The sequence below is a fragment of the Mastigoproctus giganteus genome, chromosome 7 (assembly GCF_048544385.1).
Source record: "Mastigoproctus giganteus isolate SK-2022 chromosome 7, ASM4854438v1, whole genome shotgun sequence".
Lineage (NCBI taxonomy): Eukaryota > Metazoa > Arthropoda > Arachnida > Uropygi > Thelyphonidae > Mastigoproctus > Mastigoproctus giganteus.
The window spans coordinates 157,296,296-157,316,165 of record NC_143581.1 but is presented as its reverse complement, the minus strand read 5'-3'; the positions used below and the strand labels follow the sequence as shown (position 1 = coordinate 157,316,165).

The 19,870-nt window shown below is 37.5% G+C and overlaps 2 protein-coding genes across 3 annotated transcripts in view; one reads left to right on the top strand and one right to left on the bottom strand.

The window, feature by feature from the left end:
• wal (electron transfer flavoprotein subunit alpha wal) overlaps window positions 1–12,581 on the bottom strand; it is a 227,918-nt gene extending 215,337 nt beyond the window's left edge. For both annotated transcript variants that reach the window (XR_016547165.1, XM_090377145.1), the window contains exons 1-2: window positions 12,381–12,581; window positions 5,774–5,929 (exon numbers count right to left, since the gene is read on the bottom strand). Coding sequence is in view for 1 of the 2 variants with exons in the window: in XM_090377145.1 (XP_090233271.1) it covers window positions 5,774–5,929; window positions 12,381–12,419 (195 nt within the window). In the remaining variant the exon portion in view is untranslated. The remainder of the gene's footprint in view (window positions 1–5,773; window positions 5,930–12,380) is intronic.
• Window positions 12,582–12,888: 307 nt separating this feature from the next.
• LOC150083275 (serine incorporator 5-like) overlaps window positions 12,889–19,870 on the top strand; it is a 55,572-nt gene continuing 48,590 nt past the window's right edge. Inside the window, exon 1 of the mRNA XM_090378457.1 lies at window positions 12,889–12,954. Within this exon, the coding sequence (XP_090234583.1) occupies window positions 12,931–12,954 (24 nt within the window). The 5' untranslated portion in view covers window positions 12,889–12,930. The remainder of the gene's footprint in view (window positions 12,955–19,870) is intronic.

Genomic DNA, 19,870 nt, shown 5'->3' with positions numbered 1-19,870 from the left:
GAGGGGAATGCCAGAGGTGTATTCAACTCTACCAGTAAGCTAGAGAATCTTGAAATAACTGAGAGCAAAGTGGAGGAGAAATTGTTGAAGATAAACACAAGAAAAGTACCTGGGGTGGATGGGATCTATCCAGTTATATTAAAGGAGGCAGCAAAGGAAGTAAGCAAACCCTTAGCCATAATTATGAGAGCTTCCTTGGACTCAGGGGAGGTACCCATGGACTGGAGATGTGCAAATGTGACCCAATTCACAAAGGGGGATCAAAGGCTGACACAAGTAATTATAGACCTGTGAGTTTAACTTCTGTTCCCGGAAAATTAATGGAGGCACTGGTTAAAGAAGCACTGCAGGATCATCTGGACAAGACTTCAGTTATAGCTAGGACACAGCATGGTTTTGTTAAGGGGAAGTCTTGCCTGACCAATTTGATTGGATACTATGATGCAGTCACAAAAGAACTGGATGCAGGGAATAACTTTGATATTATATACTTGGATCTTAGAAAGGCTTTTGATACTGTTGCACATGGAAGACTGCTGCACAAATTGGAGCAGTGTGGCATTGGAGGCAAATTGCTGCTATGGATAAAGAGGTGGTTGAGGGGGAGAAGACAGAGAGTGGTAATCAATGGACACTGCTCATCGTGGACTAATGTTATTAGTGGAGTCCCTCAGGGTTCAGTGTTGGGTCCTTTATTGTTTTCTGTATTTATAAACGATATTGATGATGGTATATCTGGCTTAATGTCCAAGTTTGCAGACGATACGAAGGTTGGCAGGGTTGTCAAGGACACTACTGACACTATGCTGCTGCAACAGGATTTGGAAAGGTTGAGCAGATGGGCTTCGAGGTGGCAAATGAAGTTTAACATTGACAAATGTAAAGTACTACATATGGGAAACAGCAACCCCAGAGCAACGTATCAACTGTGTGCTACTACACTGACAGTGGTAGAGAGTGAAAGGGACCTGGGGGTGGTTGTGCAGGCAGATATGAAGTTCTCTGAGCAGTGCAGACGGGCTGCAAGAGTAGCTCATGGTGTATTGTCAATGATATATAGGAATTTTTCTAGCAGGGATAAGGAGGTGATTATTCCCTTGTATAAGGCAATGGTCAGGCCACACCTTGAGTACTGTATACAGGCCTGGAGGCCTCATTTCAAGAAGGATGTAGAGCTGCTGGAACGAGTACAGAGAAGGGCAACTAGATTGGTGAATGGGACAAAGGGGTGCTCTTACAAAGAAAGGCTTAAGTTTTGCGAATTACAGTGTCTGGAAACTAGGCACCAGCGAGGTGATCTGATAGAGGTGTACAAAGCCTTGAATGGTTTGAGCATGCTCAATGCTGATGGGATTCTTCCTCTTGCTCAGAATAATCACCTGAGAGGGCATAAATTCAAATTGAGGAAAGACAGATGTACGATAGATGTGCGGAAATTTGCCTTTAGCCAGCGGGTGGTTGGTAGGTGGAACAGACTTCCATCCCTTGTCGTGGAAGTTGATAGCCTAAATAAGTTTAAGGCTCAGCCGGACAGGTATTTCGAACGAACTGAGGGGTGAAGTGGAAGTGGTTATTTTTATTTATTTATGTTACTTTTTTTTTTTTTTTTTTGGCTGATGCTGCATAATCTTGCTTTCTTGCATCAAATGCCTCTACTAATGCTAATGCATTCAAGGAATTAATCGTGGAAGCCACTAAAAGTTTCATACCTATTAAGAAATATTGTTCAAGGTTTAGGCCTAAATGGTTGTCAAATGAACTAATGAGACTCGTGGCAGAGAAGAAAAATGCATGGGATGCACGTAAATTATCAGGAGACACAGAAGCTAGTCTGTAATCAAGTCACAAAGGAGGTTAGGCAAGTGAAGGCTGAATATGAGAATTCTTTGGCAAAGGATGCTAAGAAAAAAAAGCAAGGATTTCTTTACTTATATAAACTCTAAAAGGAAGGGGATGAATCTGATTGGTCCACTTGATATTGATTGTTTTTTACAGTTGATCCTGCTCAGATAGCAATCAAACTGAATGAGTATTTTGCATCTATATTCACACATGAGGAGTTATTAAGGATGGAAAATGCCAGAAGGTTAACAAATTGTAGCAGGGTGCTTAACGATTTTGTAATAACTGAGAGCAAAGTGGAGGAAAAACTGCTAAGTTAAACATAAGAAAGGCACCTGGGGTGGTTGGGATCTATCCAGATATATTAAAGGAGGCAGCAAAGAAACTAAGCAAACCCTTAGCCATAATTATGAGAGCATCCTTGAACTCAGGGGAGGTCCCCACGGACTGGAGATGTGCAAATGTATCCCCAATTCACAAAGGGGATTGAAGGGTGACACGAGTAATTACAGACCAGTTAGTTTAACTTCTGTTCCGGGTAAAATTATGGAGTCACTGGTTAAAGATGCAGTGCAGGATCATCTAGACAAGACTGCAGCAATAATTCAGACACAGCATGGGTTTGTTAAAGGAAAGTCTTATCTGGCAAATTTTATAGGATATTATGATGTGGTTATTACAAAGGAACTGGATGCAAAAAATTATTTTGATATCATATACAGTACTTGGATTTCAGGAAAGCTTTTGCACTGTTGCGCATGGAAGACTACTGTACAAATTGGAGCAGAATGATATTAATGGTAAGTTGCTACAATGGATAAAAGGATGGTTGAGTGGGAGAAGACAGAAGGTGGTAATCAATGGGCGCTGCGCTTCGTGGACTAATGTTATTAGTGGAGTCCCACAGGGTTCGGTGTTGGGTTCACTGTTGTTTTGTATATTTATCAATGATATTGATGAAGGTATATTAGGCTTAGTGTTGAAGTTTGCAGATGATACAAAGGTTGGCAGGGTTGTTAATGACAGTGTGCTACTGCAACACAGGATCTTGGGAAGAAGGGCTGAGAAGCGGCAACTGAAGTTTAACATTGACAAATGCAGAGTACTACATATGGGTAGAAGTAACTCTAGAGGAACATACCAACTTTGCAGTACTATACTTAAGGTGGCAGAAAATGAAAAAGACCTGGGAGTAATTGTGCAGTCAGATATGAAGTTTTATGAGCAATACAGACAGGCTGCCAGAGCAGGTCATGGTGTTTTGTCAATGATATACAGGAATTTTGCTGGCAGACAAAATGAGGTGATTGTCCCTTTGTATAGGGCAATTGTCAGGCCATGCCTTGAGTACTGCATACAGGTCTGGAGGTCTCATTTTAGGAAGGATGTAGATTTGCTTGAGCGTGTACAGAGAAGGGCAACAAGATTGGTGAGGGGAATGAAGGGATCCTCTTACCAAGGGAGGCTTAAATTCTGCAAATTACAGTGGCTGGAAACTAGGCACCTGCACAGTGATCTGATTGAGGTGTATAAGGTCTTGAATGGGTTGAGCACACTGAATTCTGATGGGATTCTTCCACTTGTTCAGATTATGAACCTAAGGGGGGCATAAATTCAAATTGAGGAAAGACAGCCGTAGAATAGATGTGCGGAAATTTTCCTTTAGCCAACGGGTGGTTAATTGCTGGAACTAACTTCCATCTATCGTTGTGGAAGTTGATAGGTTAAATAAATTTAAGGAGGAACTGGACAAACATTTAGAGGGAATGGTTGTGTGAATTTTTTTTTTTTTTTTTTTGGCTGATGCTCATAAGCTTGCTTTCTTGCATGACATGCCCCTACTACTACACAGGAGAGAGAATAAATTCAAGTTGAGGAAGGATGATTGTAGAAGATGTGTGGAAGTTTGCCTTCAGCTAGCAGATGGTCAAGTGTTGGAACATACTTCCACCTGTTGTAGTGGAAGTGGATAGTTTGAATAAATTCAAGGAAGAACTACGCAAACTATTGGAGGGGATGGACAGGTAATGTGGGATTTCTTTTGGACCTATTTTATGCAAGCTTGCTTTCTTGCATGATTTGTCATTAATACTACTAAATGTTAATCATTGGTACTATGATTACATTTAGCATAGCTGGACAACACATATGTAAAGTAATAATTTTACTTTACACAGATTCTGTGATTTACTTTGATATTTGTAATCCAAATGGATTGGAGGATGCTGCAGAAGTTGATTATGAAGGTAAAAATTAAGGTTTCAGTTTAACATTCAGTTAATCAATTCTCTTCCCAGTGACATGCGTTTAAGTACAGGACACTCTTTTATCCATAACACTACTGGTTCTGCTAATTGTTGTCCTTATAATATCCTGATTTAGAATGTTAGTCATTTGTAAACACATGAATTACTTAATTTTTGTATTTAAATATTAACTCTTTAAATTGTAGTTAATATTATAAACTCAACTTTCAGGTTCGGACTTTTTGAACAATACAGGAGTTATCTTTTTAGATGCAAAATTAGAGGCCAATACTGTGAAAAAAACATACTGAAAATTGGCTTGAATAATGTATAAAATATTATACATGGGAGATTTGAAAAGTACATGGCCTGAGTATAAAAAGGTAGTAATACTGTGTTAGAAACTTCTGTACTTAATGTATAACACTTCAAATAGTAACCGCCAAGTTTCATGAAGTTTCAATTACATCTGTTTTTCAATTACAGGACCCGAAATCAAAATTCTGTGAATGAGAAAAGATGGACAAAATCAGTCACTGTGTAGTCATTTGATATTTAGTAAAAAAAAAAAAATAAAAAATAAAAAATAAATAAACATGACTAATGACAAAAAGCAGTCCGTGTGGATATAGTTACAACATTAGGGCAGAATGCCGCTTGCTTTCCATGGTTAAGTGGACAGAAGAATTTAAATGAGGGAGGGAGAGCCTGGGAGATGACCCACACTGAGAAAGACCTGCAACATCCATCACTCCAGAAGTTGTTGACAGTATGCATAATCTGGTGAAGAGTGATTAATGAGTGACAGTTCATTGCCAGCATCTTGGGCATCTTGTGTGAATGTGTGTGCCATTCAATAACAGAAGTTCTTGCTATGAAAAGAGTGTCAACACGATGGGTCTCCAAAGTTGAGTGAGCATTTGCATTGTTTTCAAGCAGATCCAGCAAATTTCCTTGTAAGGTTTGCAACCATGGATGAGATGTGGGTCCATCACTTTCAACCAGAGAGACAAAGGAGTAGTCTAAAGAGTGGAAACAGCTCTTTTCCCCCCTTTAAAGAAAGCCAAGTTGATTTCTTCTGCTGCCAAGGTGATGACATCAGTTTTTTTGGGGAGGTTGATGGAGTGGTGCTACCTTCAGAAAGGTCAGAGAGCCACGGGGTCATATTATACAGACCTTATGAGGTGTTTGTAGGAAAAACATCAAAGGCTGAGGAAAACTCAGCAAAGGAGTCTTGTTTCACCAAGGCAATGTGCCTGCTCACAAGTCTGTCGTTTCCATGGGTGCAGCTTTGAAATGTTGGAAAACACCCCTGATATTTACAAACTCTAGTGCCATTAGACTTTCACCTATTTCCTAATATTAAAAAAAAAAAAAAAAAAAATACATGGTTGGCATCCATTTTCCCACAAACAGTGACATCATTGCTAAAGTGGATGCATTCCTGGAGGTCAAGAGAAAATTTTCTTCAAAGCTGCAATCCATTAGATTGCAGCACTGGTGACAAAAGCGTATAACTCTAAAGGGGACTATATTGTAAAGTAACATGTTACCACACTCCTCAAATAAATTCTTCATACTCATGCCACGAACTTTTCAAATGCTTCTTGTAATGTGAATAAATTAGATTAAAATTAAATTATGAAAGGTTAAAAAAAAAAAAAACTTTGGAACAGACAACATACTGGAGTAACATTTTCAGCAGCCACAAGGCAAGTTACTTCATTTCCTATTTTCTTTGCTGCAGTAATTGCATTCAGCGTTCCTGGAACTAATTTCTCATTGGCATGTTCAGCTATAACCAATGTTCCATTGTAACGGCTGAGAAGAGTTATAAATCCCTGAAAACAGTAATGACTTTTTAATCTTATTGTTATAGTTTATTTAATTAAGAGAAATAAATTCAGCATAATATTAAATGATTTATATAAAACACTGGTACAACCTATATTTTCTAAACTGTGATAGCAAAGGTTTTTGGAACTTTGGAATACTTTCACATCACTGAAAAAATACTTCTGAAATATCAGATCTCTCATATATACTGGGCACTACGTTTCAAATCTACATCCTGACAATATCCATGTTTACATGTATTCCTTTATGACAATATTTCACCACCTGGGAGGAAGTAATAAGAAATATTCTGGGGGATAATGAACTGATGCTGCACGAAAAAAAAAGTGGATTTGATTTATGATCTGAGTTCAGATTACAGGAACTCCTCGACTTACATAAGGGTTACGTTCCGCAGAACACTACATAAGTCGGAATTTCTCCCATGCTTGTGCAGCAATTGCAACTGTGTTCGCTAAATTGATTGAATCAAAATAGAAATGTTCGGTGAACATGTAAATAGAATTATTTATTGAATTTTTTATCTCATGTGCAAGGAAAATTATAAAAGCGTGCAATTTAAAAAAAATTATAAAATTACAAAAAAAAGAGAGGAGACAGGCATACTGGCAGTAAGTTTTACCTCTTGAGCATGGTTGCCAGAATCGATGTCTTCAGCTCATAAGTACGCCACTGCGGAGGTTGAGGGCCATAGAAGGGGTCGGCCGCTAACCTTATGAAAGAACATGTTAATGGATGACTGGACGGTGGCTTTTTTCTTTTCATCGTAGATTTCTTTGTAGCAAGCAAACATATCATTCACTCCTCTGTAAATTTTTAAGAATTGTTCGCTGCGAGGATCCACCTTCTCAAACCTTGCCATTATGGATGCAATTTCACGAAATGCCATTGCCATCTCTCTGGTGATGAAGTGTCTCAGCTCCTCATTTGGTTCATCTTGAGCTTCGTCAGCATTTTCTTCTTTCACTATCGCTGTCTGCAAGTCAATAAGTTCTTCTTTAGACAATTCCTTCTCTTCTTCCTCTATTAACTCCTCCACACAACAGACAAACTTTGTCTTGCTTCTTAATCATGTTCATTTCTAAATGAATTTTGTTTCATTTCCCGGCACTACCACCACTTGCACTTTTCGTTGGTCACTTTCCCTTCATCATTGTAATATGTAAATAGGAATGACGAGAAGTTTCTGAAAATTTGTTTTTTATAGGATTGAAGATTTCAGTGAAGGAGAACATGTTTCACCATAATAGCATAAAAACCCACACAATTGTGTTATTGGTATTATCGCAAATGCAATAAGATCGAGTTTACTACCCGTTTATAATTAGATGCGTTAACAGAAAAGCCCAATAAACCGGAAAGTGCAAATTGTTTTTGTTGTTTTATGGTCGTGACCTCCAGAAACGTACTTTAGAAAAATATCACAAAGGCATTCAAAATTGATTCTTATAATGGGAACATATGATGAAAATGTAGTGCAATTTCCATTATAAAAATGGCCTTTTAGAGAGTTAAATAGCTTAGTTATATAGCAAAATTTTCAACTTCCAAAGACTTGGAATGAATTACAAAAAAAAAAAAAAAAAAAAAGTGTTATTGGGTTCAACATTATGATATTTTCATGATACCTTCATTTTTTCTTACCGAGATGCAAAATACGCTTCCATGATTTTTTTAAGTTTGCACCGGCAAAAACTTATGTAAAGTCGAATTTCTGTAAGTCGGGGAATTCCTGTATTTAAGATCACTGCACCAGAAGATATGAGAAAAGAAAAAACTTTCTTAAGCCATTCCTTAAGAATGTCTTCCAAATACCTTACTTAATTAGAAGGCTGCATAAATGGTTTGCTCTTATGTTCTTCACTTAAAAGTTCAGTGCAGACCTCTGAATGTTTTTCACATTTCCTTAACAAAAACTTTATGCCACAAATTCTACGAACAGTAAAAGAAAATCTTATGTGCTGTTTTAACTATAAATACACAAAACAATTTACTGCATCATGTAAAATTCATGAGGTGTAACATAGAACACTATTTCATAATATGAGCTGTATAAAGAATGATGAGAATACAACAGATACCTACCAAACCGATAGTGTGTAAAGCATGAAGTGATAGTTCGGTCTTGTTATTTTCTGATCACTCCTTATAAAAATATTTGCAAACAAGATGTCTGCTTTACTTTTTTTATGTGATTTTAGACATATCAATAGTTGTTCTAGTTATCATTCATTCAAAAGCATTTTTAATTTTCTAAAATTATAATTAGTGAAACAACACCCTCTTCAAAAATTAATTTGCCATATTTTTGATGATAGGAAATCACTTTTTTCCCTTTAATCTTGAAACTATGGATTATGGCCTTGTCAGACAAATAGAGAGAAACAGTCATCTTAACTAGGGGTTTCGCTAACATAACTGACAATTCAACCGAAAAACTTCAAAATGCAAACTTTTCAACGGAATTCTATATTAAGTTAGCACAAATACCAATAAATAGAGGGCCATCTTGAATGCAGTTATGCAAAGTATCAGGAAAAGTCACAGATTCTTTAAAAGCAAAAGAGTGCATGCTGAAAGCTGGCCATTTCAATTCAAATGATTTTTCTCAGAGAAATGAAGCTTTTATTCAATAAGACATTATTTAATCATGCCACATCTAGTAGCAGTGGGGCTTGTCCTCGGGAAGATGTAGCCAAGTACTCAATGTGGGAGGCAATACATACACTGCCTTTCACAAGCCCATTTGGATTGAGTTGATGTGACTAATGACTGTATTCGTTGTCAAAATATTTTTTTTTTTATGTAAACCCCAAACACGAGAGGTATTAGAACCTATAGTACTTAGTACCGTGCTTGGGTCGGAGGTTGAGAAGACGAAAGAAGATATTTGTTGACAATGGACTTCTGTAGACTGTAATTTTCAGGAAATACATATAAAGGAAGGTTGTTCCAGAAAACGGCAGTTGAATGAATAAACGAGGAAGTTGAAAAGTTGGTTCTGTGAGTTTGAAGTTGGACAGTAAATGGATGTCGGCTGGTAGCGTTTGGACTGTTTTGAAAGAGAGAGCGGGAATTATAGAAGCCAATTCAGAAGAACAGTGCCCATGGAAGTATCTGTAGAAGAGGCATGCAGCAGAAACAGTACATCTATGAAACAGCGAGTGGAGAGACTATGTTAGAGATGAATCATTAATTAATCTAACTGTCCTCTTCTGAATGGAATCAAGAAGCCTGAGAGAGGTTTTGGGGGCACCACTCCAGATGTGGGAACAATTTTCCATGGCAGGGCAGATTTGCGATTTATACAGAGTGAGCAGCTGTTTGGAACAAAAGTAACGCCGAGAGCAAAAGAGAAAACCAAGTTTTTTAGATGCAGAGGAAGCAATATTTGTAATGTGCTTGTGCCAAGAGAGATTAGAAGTCAGGGTAATCCCCAAAAGAGATATATCATTTTGCCTAGAAATCGGAGTGTGACTAAAGATAAGCATAGGAGCAGAAGAATCCTTTTTGCGAGATATAAGACAAGACTGAGTTTTAGAAGGGTTGAAATCAACTAAGTTGTCTTTGCCCCACTGGAGAATTACCTGAAGATCGGCATTTAAGGAATTGGTAGCAGATTTTCGAGAAGTTGAAGCTGATTGAGCAAGGCAAGGTTTCTCAAAATGGAAAATGGAATGCAATGTGCTATCATCGGCAAAACTATGGATAGGATTTCCAGTCAATGGAAGAAGGTCATTAATATACAAGAGGAAAAAGAGTGGGGGAAAGAACTGAACCTTGGGGGATACCGGCATTAGTGGAGAAGTTAGAAGACAGAGAGAGCCATCTACCATCACCCTCAGTGTTGTTGTTGATGGGATTTTAAGTGCAATGGCTATATAGGCCATATTGCACTTAGAAAAGTGGTTCATACTGCCTGTGTTGGTTCATGTAGAAGCAGTTAGAAACGGCTTTACAGTCCTATTCGTTTTAGGAAAGAGAAGAATTCTGCGAGATTTGATTTTTTGCCTATGATATGGCTAATGACAAAGGTTCCTATAAGCTTGCCAGAGCACTGAATGACACTAGTCGAGCATTATTATTATTATATAGAGTACATTCCAGAAGCATGTGTTTGACTGTGAGTGGTGTATGACAATGGTTGCACTGAGGAGGGTCATTCCCTGACAGGAGGAACAAATGAGTTAAATGAGTATGGCCGATTCTGGCTCTGGCTAGAATTACTTCTTGTCTGTTTGCAATGAGGCTGGAAGCCTATAATTTTGGTACGGGTTTAATTTGAAAAAGTTTATTCCCTTGAGAAAATTGACCAAGCACTTGAATATTTTTTGTAAGAATGATCTTCTTTATGATCGTGGAACAAAAGTTAAGTGCGAAGTTAAAGACATAACTAAATGCTACAACACAATTTTATATGAAAAAATACAGCAAAAAAAAAAACATGAACTCTGGATTCATTCTTTATTCGTACAACTGAAAAATAGTGTAACTTCAATAAACTTTACTTAACCTTACATTGTGCAACATATTATAATAAAAAAATGTCTAATAAAATAATTTTTTCATTTTTCATTTCCTTCATCCATTTTTTACTATGTACAAGTACATAATAAACATCACTATATAATATCGGTGTAGATACACCATAGACAATTCTTAAAGAAAAACTATGGTAGTAGTGTGAAAGGCATCATTTCATCTGTATCTCATATTGTGCTCATCTTTCACGAGTTACCATGTATTGCACTACCTCGAATAAGTAACGCTTCACTTAGAGAAGACTGTTGTTACTTATTCTCGGTGGGCACCACTTGCAAAATGGTATGCGATAAGTTACTCTGTTATCCACATACTATCCCTATTAGACTTAGGAAAGTAAAAAGGTGTAGGAAAGTGATAGTAGGAGAGGAAGAAAGGGACAGTTACTCCCACTCACTGACTGAATTAAATCACTCACAGATCCCTCGAATAGGCAATGCTTTTTCATCCTTCACAATGAGTTACCATGTGCTGCACTATCTCGAATAAGTAATGGTTCAGTAATAGAGAAGACTGTTGTTACTTATTCTTGGTGGGCACCCACCCAGTCGGCACTGTTTCAAAGCTAGTTGGCTTTTCTTCGGCTTTTCACCCAACGATGAAGAGCCAACTAGCTTTGAAACGGTGCCATCTGGGTGGGTGCCCACCGAGAATAAGTAACAACAGTCTTCTCTATTAGTGAAGTGTTACTTATTCAAGGTAGTGCAATACATGGGCAACTTGTGAAGGATGAGCACAATATGAGATAAAGATGAAATGATGTCTTTCACACTACTACCTAGTTTTTCTTTAAGAGTTGTCTATGGTGTATCTACACCCATATTATATAGATATAGAATCTTAAAATATTATGCCTAGTTTCATTTATTTAAATAATAAACATTATGAAATTTTGGTCCCCGTTTTAAGTGGAATTTTCTGGAACCAATTATCCTCGGATAATGAGGTTCCCCTGTATTACACTTTTTTTTTCTTTTTTTTTTTCTCTTAAGTGTCTGATAGGTTTACCTAGGGAGATAAACCTTTTTGCTATTAGGCATTTATAGTCTAATGGAAAAATGTGGAGTCTAATGGAATAAGTTTTATCTCCCTGACATAAACCTTCTCCCCATAGATTTTAACCTAGGTTCTAACCTATTCCTAAACTTAAGCATTTATTAGAATATACAATTTTGGAGACTAAATGCACAAGGCATACATTATGGGTACATTATAATACAGTGTAAATACACAATAGTTTATCCATAAATTTAATTACATAAGTAGTATAATGGCATCGTTTGATTACATCTCATATTGTGGCTACCTTCACAACAAGATACCAGGTATTGCACTACTTCGAATAAATAAAGCTTCTCTAGTGGAGGAGACTACTGTTATTTATTATGGTGTATTTACACCGATATTACATAGTTAATTTCAACCAATAACATATTATGCCTTGTGCATTTAGTCCCCAAAATATTATCATTATCTTCACCATTTGGCATTTCTCATATTGTGAAATTAACTTCGCAACCGTGATGGCATGTTTGCATTATCAGGGTACCTGGCCGCCCACCGATGAGTGAGCCAACAAGATCCCTAACAGTGGCTCACTGATCTGTTATTTATTCTCAGTGGGCACCACCTGGATATATAACAGATAACAGAATAAATAACAGATCCTAAACGCGTCTCGGTGATGCCCACGGAGAATAAATAACAGCAGTCTCCTCTACTAGAGAAGCGTTATTTATTCTAAGCCGTGCAATACCTGGTATCTCGTTGTGAAGGTAGTCACAATATGGGAAATAATCAAACGATGCAGTTACACTCCTTATGTAGTTAATTTATGGGTAACGTATGGTGTATATACACCGATATTATATAGAATATACAATATGTACTTACATGAAATAACTTTTTATTTTTTGATAAAGAAGCAAACATTATGAACAAATCTGTAGATTAAAAAAACATAAGACTAACTACAAAAATATATATTATTTTAAAGGCTAACTACTGATTTTAATAACACAAACTTATAACGTTGAACACACAGAGTAATATCACTCCGTAGCGCTAGGGTACCTCGTTTTACTCTGTGTTTCACTCATCACATTTACGGAAAATCTCGACATCAATGCTTTTCTTTTCTTGCCAGATAATAGATGTCAGGGCTGGCACTTGTAAACTCAAGCATGGTTTGATTATTTTGTATGATATGTGGTTATGTATTAAATCTTGAATTGTTTGGATATTTTAACGTTGGCTAAGGTTGTTTATTGTGAAAATCGAAGTATTTCTGTATAATTGAGGTGTACCTTGGATTAGATTAATTGGAGGACTTAAAATTATGTTGCCAGAAGTAGATTTAGTAATAGCCTCAAGTTTAATTATGTTGCATTGTTTATGTTTATTTGGTAGACTTTCTGCGTGATTGGTAGATTTCTGTGAAAAAATGGGCGGTTGCTCTAAGGAACAGGTGAGAAATCATTTTGAGATTTTTTTCTTTTTAAATAGTAATAGTGAGTGTAAATCTTTATAATAATAATAACATATTGATAGGATATGATATGGTTACGAAGGAACTGGATGCAAAAAATAATTTTGATATCATATACGTACTTGGATTTCAGGAAAGCTTTTGACACTGTTGCGCATGGAAGACTATTGTACAAATCGGAGCAGAATGGTATTAAGGGTAAGTTGCTACAATGGATAAAAGGATGGTTAAGTGGGAGAAGACAGAGGGTGGTAATCAACGGGTGCTGCTCTTCTTGGACTAATGTTATTAATGGAGTCCCACAGGGTTCGGTGTTAGGTCCACTGTTGTTTTGTATATTTATCAATGATATTGATGAAGGTATATCAGGCTTAATGTCGAAGTTTGCAGATGATACAAAGGTAAGCAGGGTTGTTAATGACAGTAATGGCAGTGTGCTACTGCAACAGGATCTAGATAATTTGGGCAGATGGGCCAAGAAGTGGCAACTGAAGTTTAACCTTGACAAATGCAAAGTACTGCATATGGGTAGAAGTAACCCCAGAGAAACGTACCAACTGTGTGGTACTACACTTAAGGTGGTAGAAAATGAAAAAGACCTGGGAGTAATTGTGCAGTCAGATATGAAGTTTTCTGAGCAATGCAGACAGGCTGCCAGGGCAGGTCATGGGGTTTTGTCAATGATATATAGGAATTTTGCTAGCAGGGAGAAGGAGGTGATTGTCCCTCTGTATAAGGCAATGGTCAGGCCACACCTTGAGTACTGCGTACAGGTCTGGAGGCCTCATTTTAGGAAGGATGTAGATTTACTTGAGCGTGTACAGAGAAGGGCAACAAGATTTGTGAGGGGAATGAAGGGATCCTCTTACCAAGAGAGGCTTAAGTTCTGCAAATTGCAGTGGCTGGAGACTAGGCACCTGCTGCGCGGTGATCTGATTGAGGTGTAAAAGGCCTGGAACGGGTTGAGCACGCTGAATTCTGATGGGATCTTTCCACGTGTTCAGATTACGAATCTAAGGGGGCATAAATTCAAATTAAGAAAAGACAGATGGAATAGATGTGCGGAAATTTGCCTTTAGCCAGCGGGTGGTTAATTGCTGGAACAAACTTCCATCTGTCGTTGTGGAAGTTGATAGGTTGAATAAATTTAAGGAGGAACTGGACAGGCATTTGGAGGGAATGGTGTGATTTTTTTTTTTTTTTTTGGCTGATGCTGCATAAGCTCATACACTTGCTTTCTTGCATCAAATGCCACTGCTACTACTACTACTACTACTACTACTACATCATCTTTAATACACAAAATAAAATAAAATTTCTAATTTCATAAAAGAGCTGGTGTCCAACAAAGTGAGACCAAGCCCAGGGGTTCACATCTGGTGAGTATGGTCTTGGAACCCCCAGGGTCCTGAGCTGGATATCATCATCATTCTCGTTCTTGGTGATTTTCTTCCACTTTCTTTCTCACTCTCAGGATAACTTGGAATTTTTTTTTTTTTTTTTTTGGCTGGTGCAGTATAAGCCTCGGGCTTCCTTCCACTATATGGCTAATAATAAAGCCTGTAAAATCAATTTTGCTTCTCTCGTACCTATAGTATAGCCCTCACTAGCTTCCTTCGCATAGATTTACTCAAAGGAAACACATGACTTGTGTTATTCGTATTGTTGCTAGGGTTGCCACCTTGTGAATTGCAAATCCGGAAAAATTACTTTTCGAGTGCCGGTGGGTTCTGGGAAACTTTTTTTTTTTCTGTTTGTAGAAAAACATCTGACCCAATCAAAATCCATAATAATTTGATCAAACCTATATCTTATTTTATGTGATATAATACCTTTGATTTCGTTTAATTTATTAAAAAAAGGTTAGAGAAATATTCTTCGATATGCTTACAACCTCATTGCACAATTAGCATTAGTAGAGGCATATAATGCAAGAAAGTAAGCTTATACAGCAGCAACCAAAAAAAAAAAAAAAAAATCCCACTTCACCCATCCATCCACCCTAAACGTTGGCCCAATTCTTCCTTGAATTTATTTAGGCTATCAACTTCCACGGTGACAGATGGAAGTTTGTTCCAGCAATCAACTACCTGCTGGCTAAAGGCAGATTTCTGCACATCTGTTTTGCAACTGCCTTTCTTCAATTTGAATTTATGCCCCCTCAGGTTTGTAATCTGAGCAAAAGGAAGAATTCCATCAGCATTGAGCCTGTTCAACCCTAAATCAGATCACCTCTTCACAAAAGTAGAGGGCCCCATCGTTCCCTGCACCAATCTTGTAGCCCTTCTCTGTACTCGATCAAGCAACTATATCCTTCCTGAAATGAGGACTCCAGACCTGTACGCAGTACTCAAGGCATGGCATGACCATTGTCTTGTACATTGGGATAAACACCTCATTTTTTTTACTAGCAAAATTCCTGTATATCATTGACAAGACCTCATGACCTGCTCTTGCAGCCTGTCTGCACTGCTCACAAAAACCTCATATCTGACGGCACAATTACCCCTAGGTCTTTTTTATTTTCCACTATCCTGAGTGTAGTACATCCCAGTTGTACGTTTCTGTGCCGTTAAAATAAATAAATAAATTTTCTGTTTATACTCCGGGACGACCAAACAGTCAGAGGAGTTCACAAGATAGATGAAATACAAGAAACAGCACTATATTCAGCAGTCACGAGCTTGAACCCCGGTCACTGAAGGCATGTGTATTTATGCATCCGTGCCTGACCACTCAGTTAATTCTACCCATATGCAGTACTTTGCATTTGTCAGTGTTAAACTTCAGTTGCCACTTTTTGGCCCAACTTTCCTAGATCCATTTACAGTAGCATACTTTCATTACTGTCATTAACAACCTTGACAACCTTTGTATCATCTGCCAACTTGGACATTAAGCCTGATATATTGTTGTTTTGTATATTTATCAATATAGTTTTGTATATTTATCAATATCATTGATAAATATACAAAACAACAATGGGCCCACCACCGAACCCTGGGGACTCCACTAATAACATTAGTCCACAAAGAGTAGTATCCATTGATTATCGCTCTGTTTTCTCCCACTCAACCACCCTTTTATCCATTGTAGCAACTTGCCCTTAATGCCATACTGCTCCAATTTGTACGGTAGTCTTCAGTGTGCAACAGTATAAAAAGCTTTCCTGAAATCTAAGTATATGATATCAGAATTATTTTTGCATCCATTTCCTTTGTAACTACATCGTAGTATCCAATAGAATTGAATTGGTCAGACAAGACGTCCCCATAACAAACCCATGCTGTGTCTGAATTATTACTGCAGTCTTGTCTAGATGATCCTGCAATACTTTTTTAACCAGTCACTCCATTATTTTCCCCGAAACTAACTGGTCTGTAATTACTTGCATGTCCCTTTGTGAATTGGGGATACATTTGCACAACTCCAGCTTAATTAGCACATTAGCTTAATGCAATGGGATCCAGTTAAACTTCAATTGTTGTAGAAAACTTCTCTTGGATTAAAAACAGGCATGAAAATGATGAATAACTTTATAATTAGAATACATCACTTGAATGAGTACAATGAACAATTGTACAGAGAAATAGAGTGGGCCAGTAAATCAGAATGTCTTATAATGGGGGATTTTAACTTCCCAGATATTGACTGGAACTTGTGGGTTGGTCACTCACACACTAGTCAGACTTTTGTGGATTTATTGGATGATTGTTTTCTGCAGCAGCATGTTCGAGAGGCAACCAGAGAAAGTAACACTCTTGATCTGGTTATCAGCAGTGATCATTCGTGTATTAAGAATTTGCAGATAAAGGAACCACTAGGTGGCAGTGATCACAGTGTGCTGAAGTGGGATTTACTCAAAGAGGTAACTACCGTCAGGGGTAAAGGAAAGGGTTTTTGCTTCCGTAAAGGGGAGTACAGTGGTCTCAGACAGTTTTTAAATTCTGTACAGTGGGATCAACTGACGATGTTACAAACAGTAAATTCTAAGTGGGAAGCATTCAAGGAATTAATCGTGGAAGCTACTAGACTTTATATACCGATTAAGAAATATCGTTCAAGGTTTAGGCCTAAATGGTTATCAAATGAACTAATGAGACTCGTGACAGAGAAGAAAAATGCATGGGATGCATATAAATTATCAGGTGACGCAGAAGCCTGTGGCAGATATAAGTTAGTCTGTAATCAGGTCACAAAGGAGGTTCGGCAGGCGAAGGCGGAATTCGAGAAATCTTTGGCAAAAGATGCTAAGAAAAACAGCAAGGATTTCTTTACTTATATAAACTCTAAAAGGAAGGGGATGAATCTGATTGGTCCACTTGACATCGATGGTTCGACTGTTGATGATCCTGCTCAGATAGCAAACAAACTGAATGAGTATTTTGCATCTACATTCACACGTGAGGAATTATTACAGTTTGAAAATGGAAGAAGGTTATCAAATTGTAGCAGTGTGCTTAATGATTTTGTAATAACTGAGAGCAAAGTGGAGGAGAAATTGTTGAAGTTAAACATAAGAAAGGCACCTGGGGTGGATGGGATCTATCCAGTTATTTTAAAGGAGGCGGCAAAGCAACTAAGCAAACCCTTAGCCATAATTATGAGAGCATCCTTGGACTCAGGGGAGGTTCCCACGGACTGGAGATGTGCAAATGTGTCCCCAATTCACAAAGGTGGATCGAAGGGTGACACGAGTAATTACAGACCAGTTAGTTTAACTTCTGTTCCGGGTAAAATAATGGAGTCACTGGTTAAAGATGCATTGCAGGATCATCTAGACAAGACTGCAGCAATAATTCAAACACAGCATGGGTTTGTTAAGGGAAAGTCTTGTCTGACAAATTTGATTGGTTATTATGATGTGGTCACAAAGGAACTGGATGCAAAAAATAATTTTGATATCATATACTTGGATTTCAGGAAAGCTTTTGACACTGTTGCGCATGGAAGACTACTGTACAAATTGGAGCAGAATGGTATTAAGGGTAAGTTGCTACAATGGATAAAAGGATGGTTAAGTGGGAGAAGACAGAGGGTGGTAATCAATGGGTGCTGCTCTTCGTGGACTAATGTTATTAGTGGAGTCCCACAGGGTTCGGTGTTGGGTCCACTGTTGTTTTGTGTATTTATCAATGATATTGATGAAGGTATATCAGGCTTAATGTCGAAGTTTGCAGATGACACAAAGGTTGGCAGGGTTGTTAATGACAGTAATGGCAGTGTGCTACTGCAACAGGATCTAGATAATTTGGGCAGATGGGCTAAGAAGTGGCAACTGAAGTTCAACCTTGACAAATGCAAAGTACTGCATATGGGTAGAAGTAACCCCAGAGAAACGTACCAACTGTGTGGTACTACACTTAAGGTGGTAGAAAATGAAAAAGACCTGGGAGTAATTGTGCAGTCAGATATGAAGTTTTCTGAGCAGTGCAGACAGGCTGCTAGGGCGGGTCATGGGGTTTTGTCAATGATATATAGGAATTTTGCTAGCAGGGAAAAGGAGGTGATTGTCCCTCTGTATAAGGCAATGGTCAGGCCACGCCTTGAGTACTGCGTACAGGTCTGGAGGCCTCATTTTAGGAAGGATGTAGATTTGCTTGAGCGTGTACAGAGAAGAGCAACACGATTGGTGAGGGGAATGAAGGGATTCTCTTACCAAGAGAGGCTTAAGTTCTGCAAATTGCAGTGGCTGGAGACTAGGCACCTGCGCGGTCCAAGATTTATATTTTAAATTTCAAATTATGTTTTGAATTGCTTCTTGTATTACCTAAGATTTTTCTCGTTTTGAATGGAAAAATGCATGGAAGTTGTTGCAAGAAAAGTTAAAATTTGTGCTCACTTGGATTTCAACCTTGATGCAATCTACACCTCTTGTGATACTTACACCATAATTCATTCAGGATACTGAAAATTTATTCACAAAATGAATTGGACACCGGAATTGACAGAACAAAGGATCCAATTTTTTTTCAGTTTTTTGCCACCTTCATTATTAATTTTAGAAAAGAAATTAACTAATCTCAAGTCCACCCTTTTCGTATTGGCTGCCACAACTTCATGGGGCCATGAAATGCAAAGAAGTGTTTATATAGTTAATTGCTAATTAACTATATAAATACTTCATTAAATGCTAATTTTTGTGTATATCCAAGATTTCTAAGTTCATCCCATACAATCTCACTTTCCATTGAAAATATATTCATGCTTTTAAACCTAGAACTCACAAAAGCATACCATTTTTCCAGTAAGTTAGGCACCTTTGAAAAATGAAAAAAAAAAAAAAAAAAAAAAAAATCTTTTTTTTTTTTTTTTTAACATTAACTTGCAATCAATCCACATCTTTTAATTAAGCGATTCAGTATAGCATTTCTGCTGCACATAAAATCCATCCTGTTTCCTATCTTCAGTCTTTTTTGTGGATTCCTACTATCACCACATGTAAACTTGTATACAGGTAACATTGAATTTCCAAAATTTTAACACCACATTCAAAAATTTTCAAAATATTTTGCAAAAAAATGTGAATAGTAAAGTACAGGTGTGGTACTTTCTTTGAATGCCTTCCATATTATTTGAGAGCGTTCATCTTCACCTTCCTCAAAGAAATACTCTTAAAGCTTCCCAGTGTAGGCATTCTCTTTTTCTCTCTGGCTGAAGCCTATAGCTAAAAATTTAGCTAGCTAAAGCCAATATTTCCTACTTTAATCAGTGTTTGGTTTAGGGCCTCTGGCTGCTAATGGAAGTTCCAAATCCGGTTAGAAAACTCAGTAGGGTGACACAACTCACTCCAGACACTAGTAATGGTTAAGGAATTTTTAATGAAACATTCATTACACAATTTACACTAATGAGGTTTCACAATATCAATTTCAATGATGTACTATTTCTATAT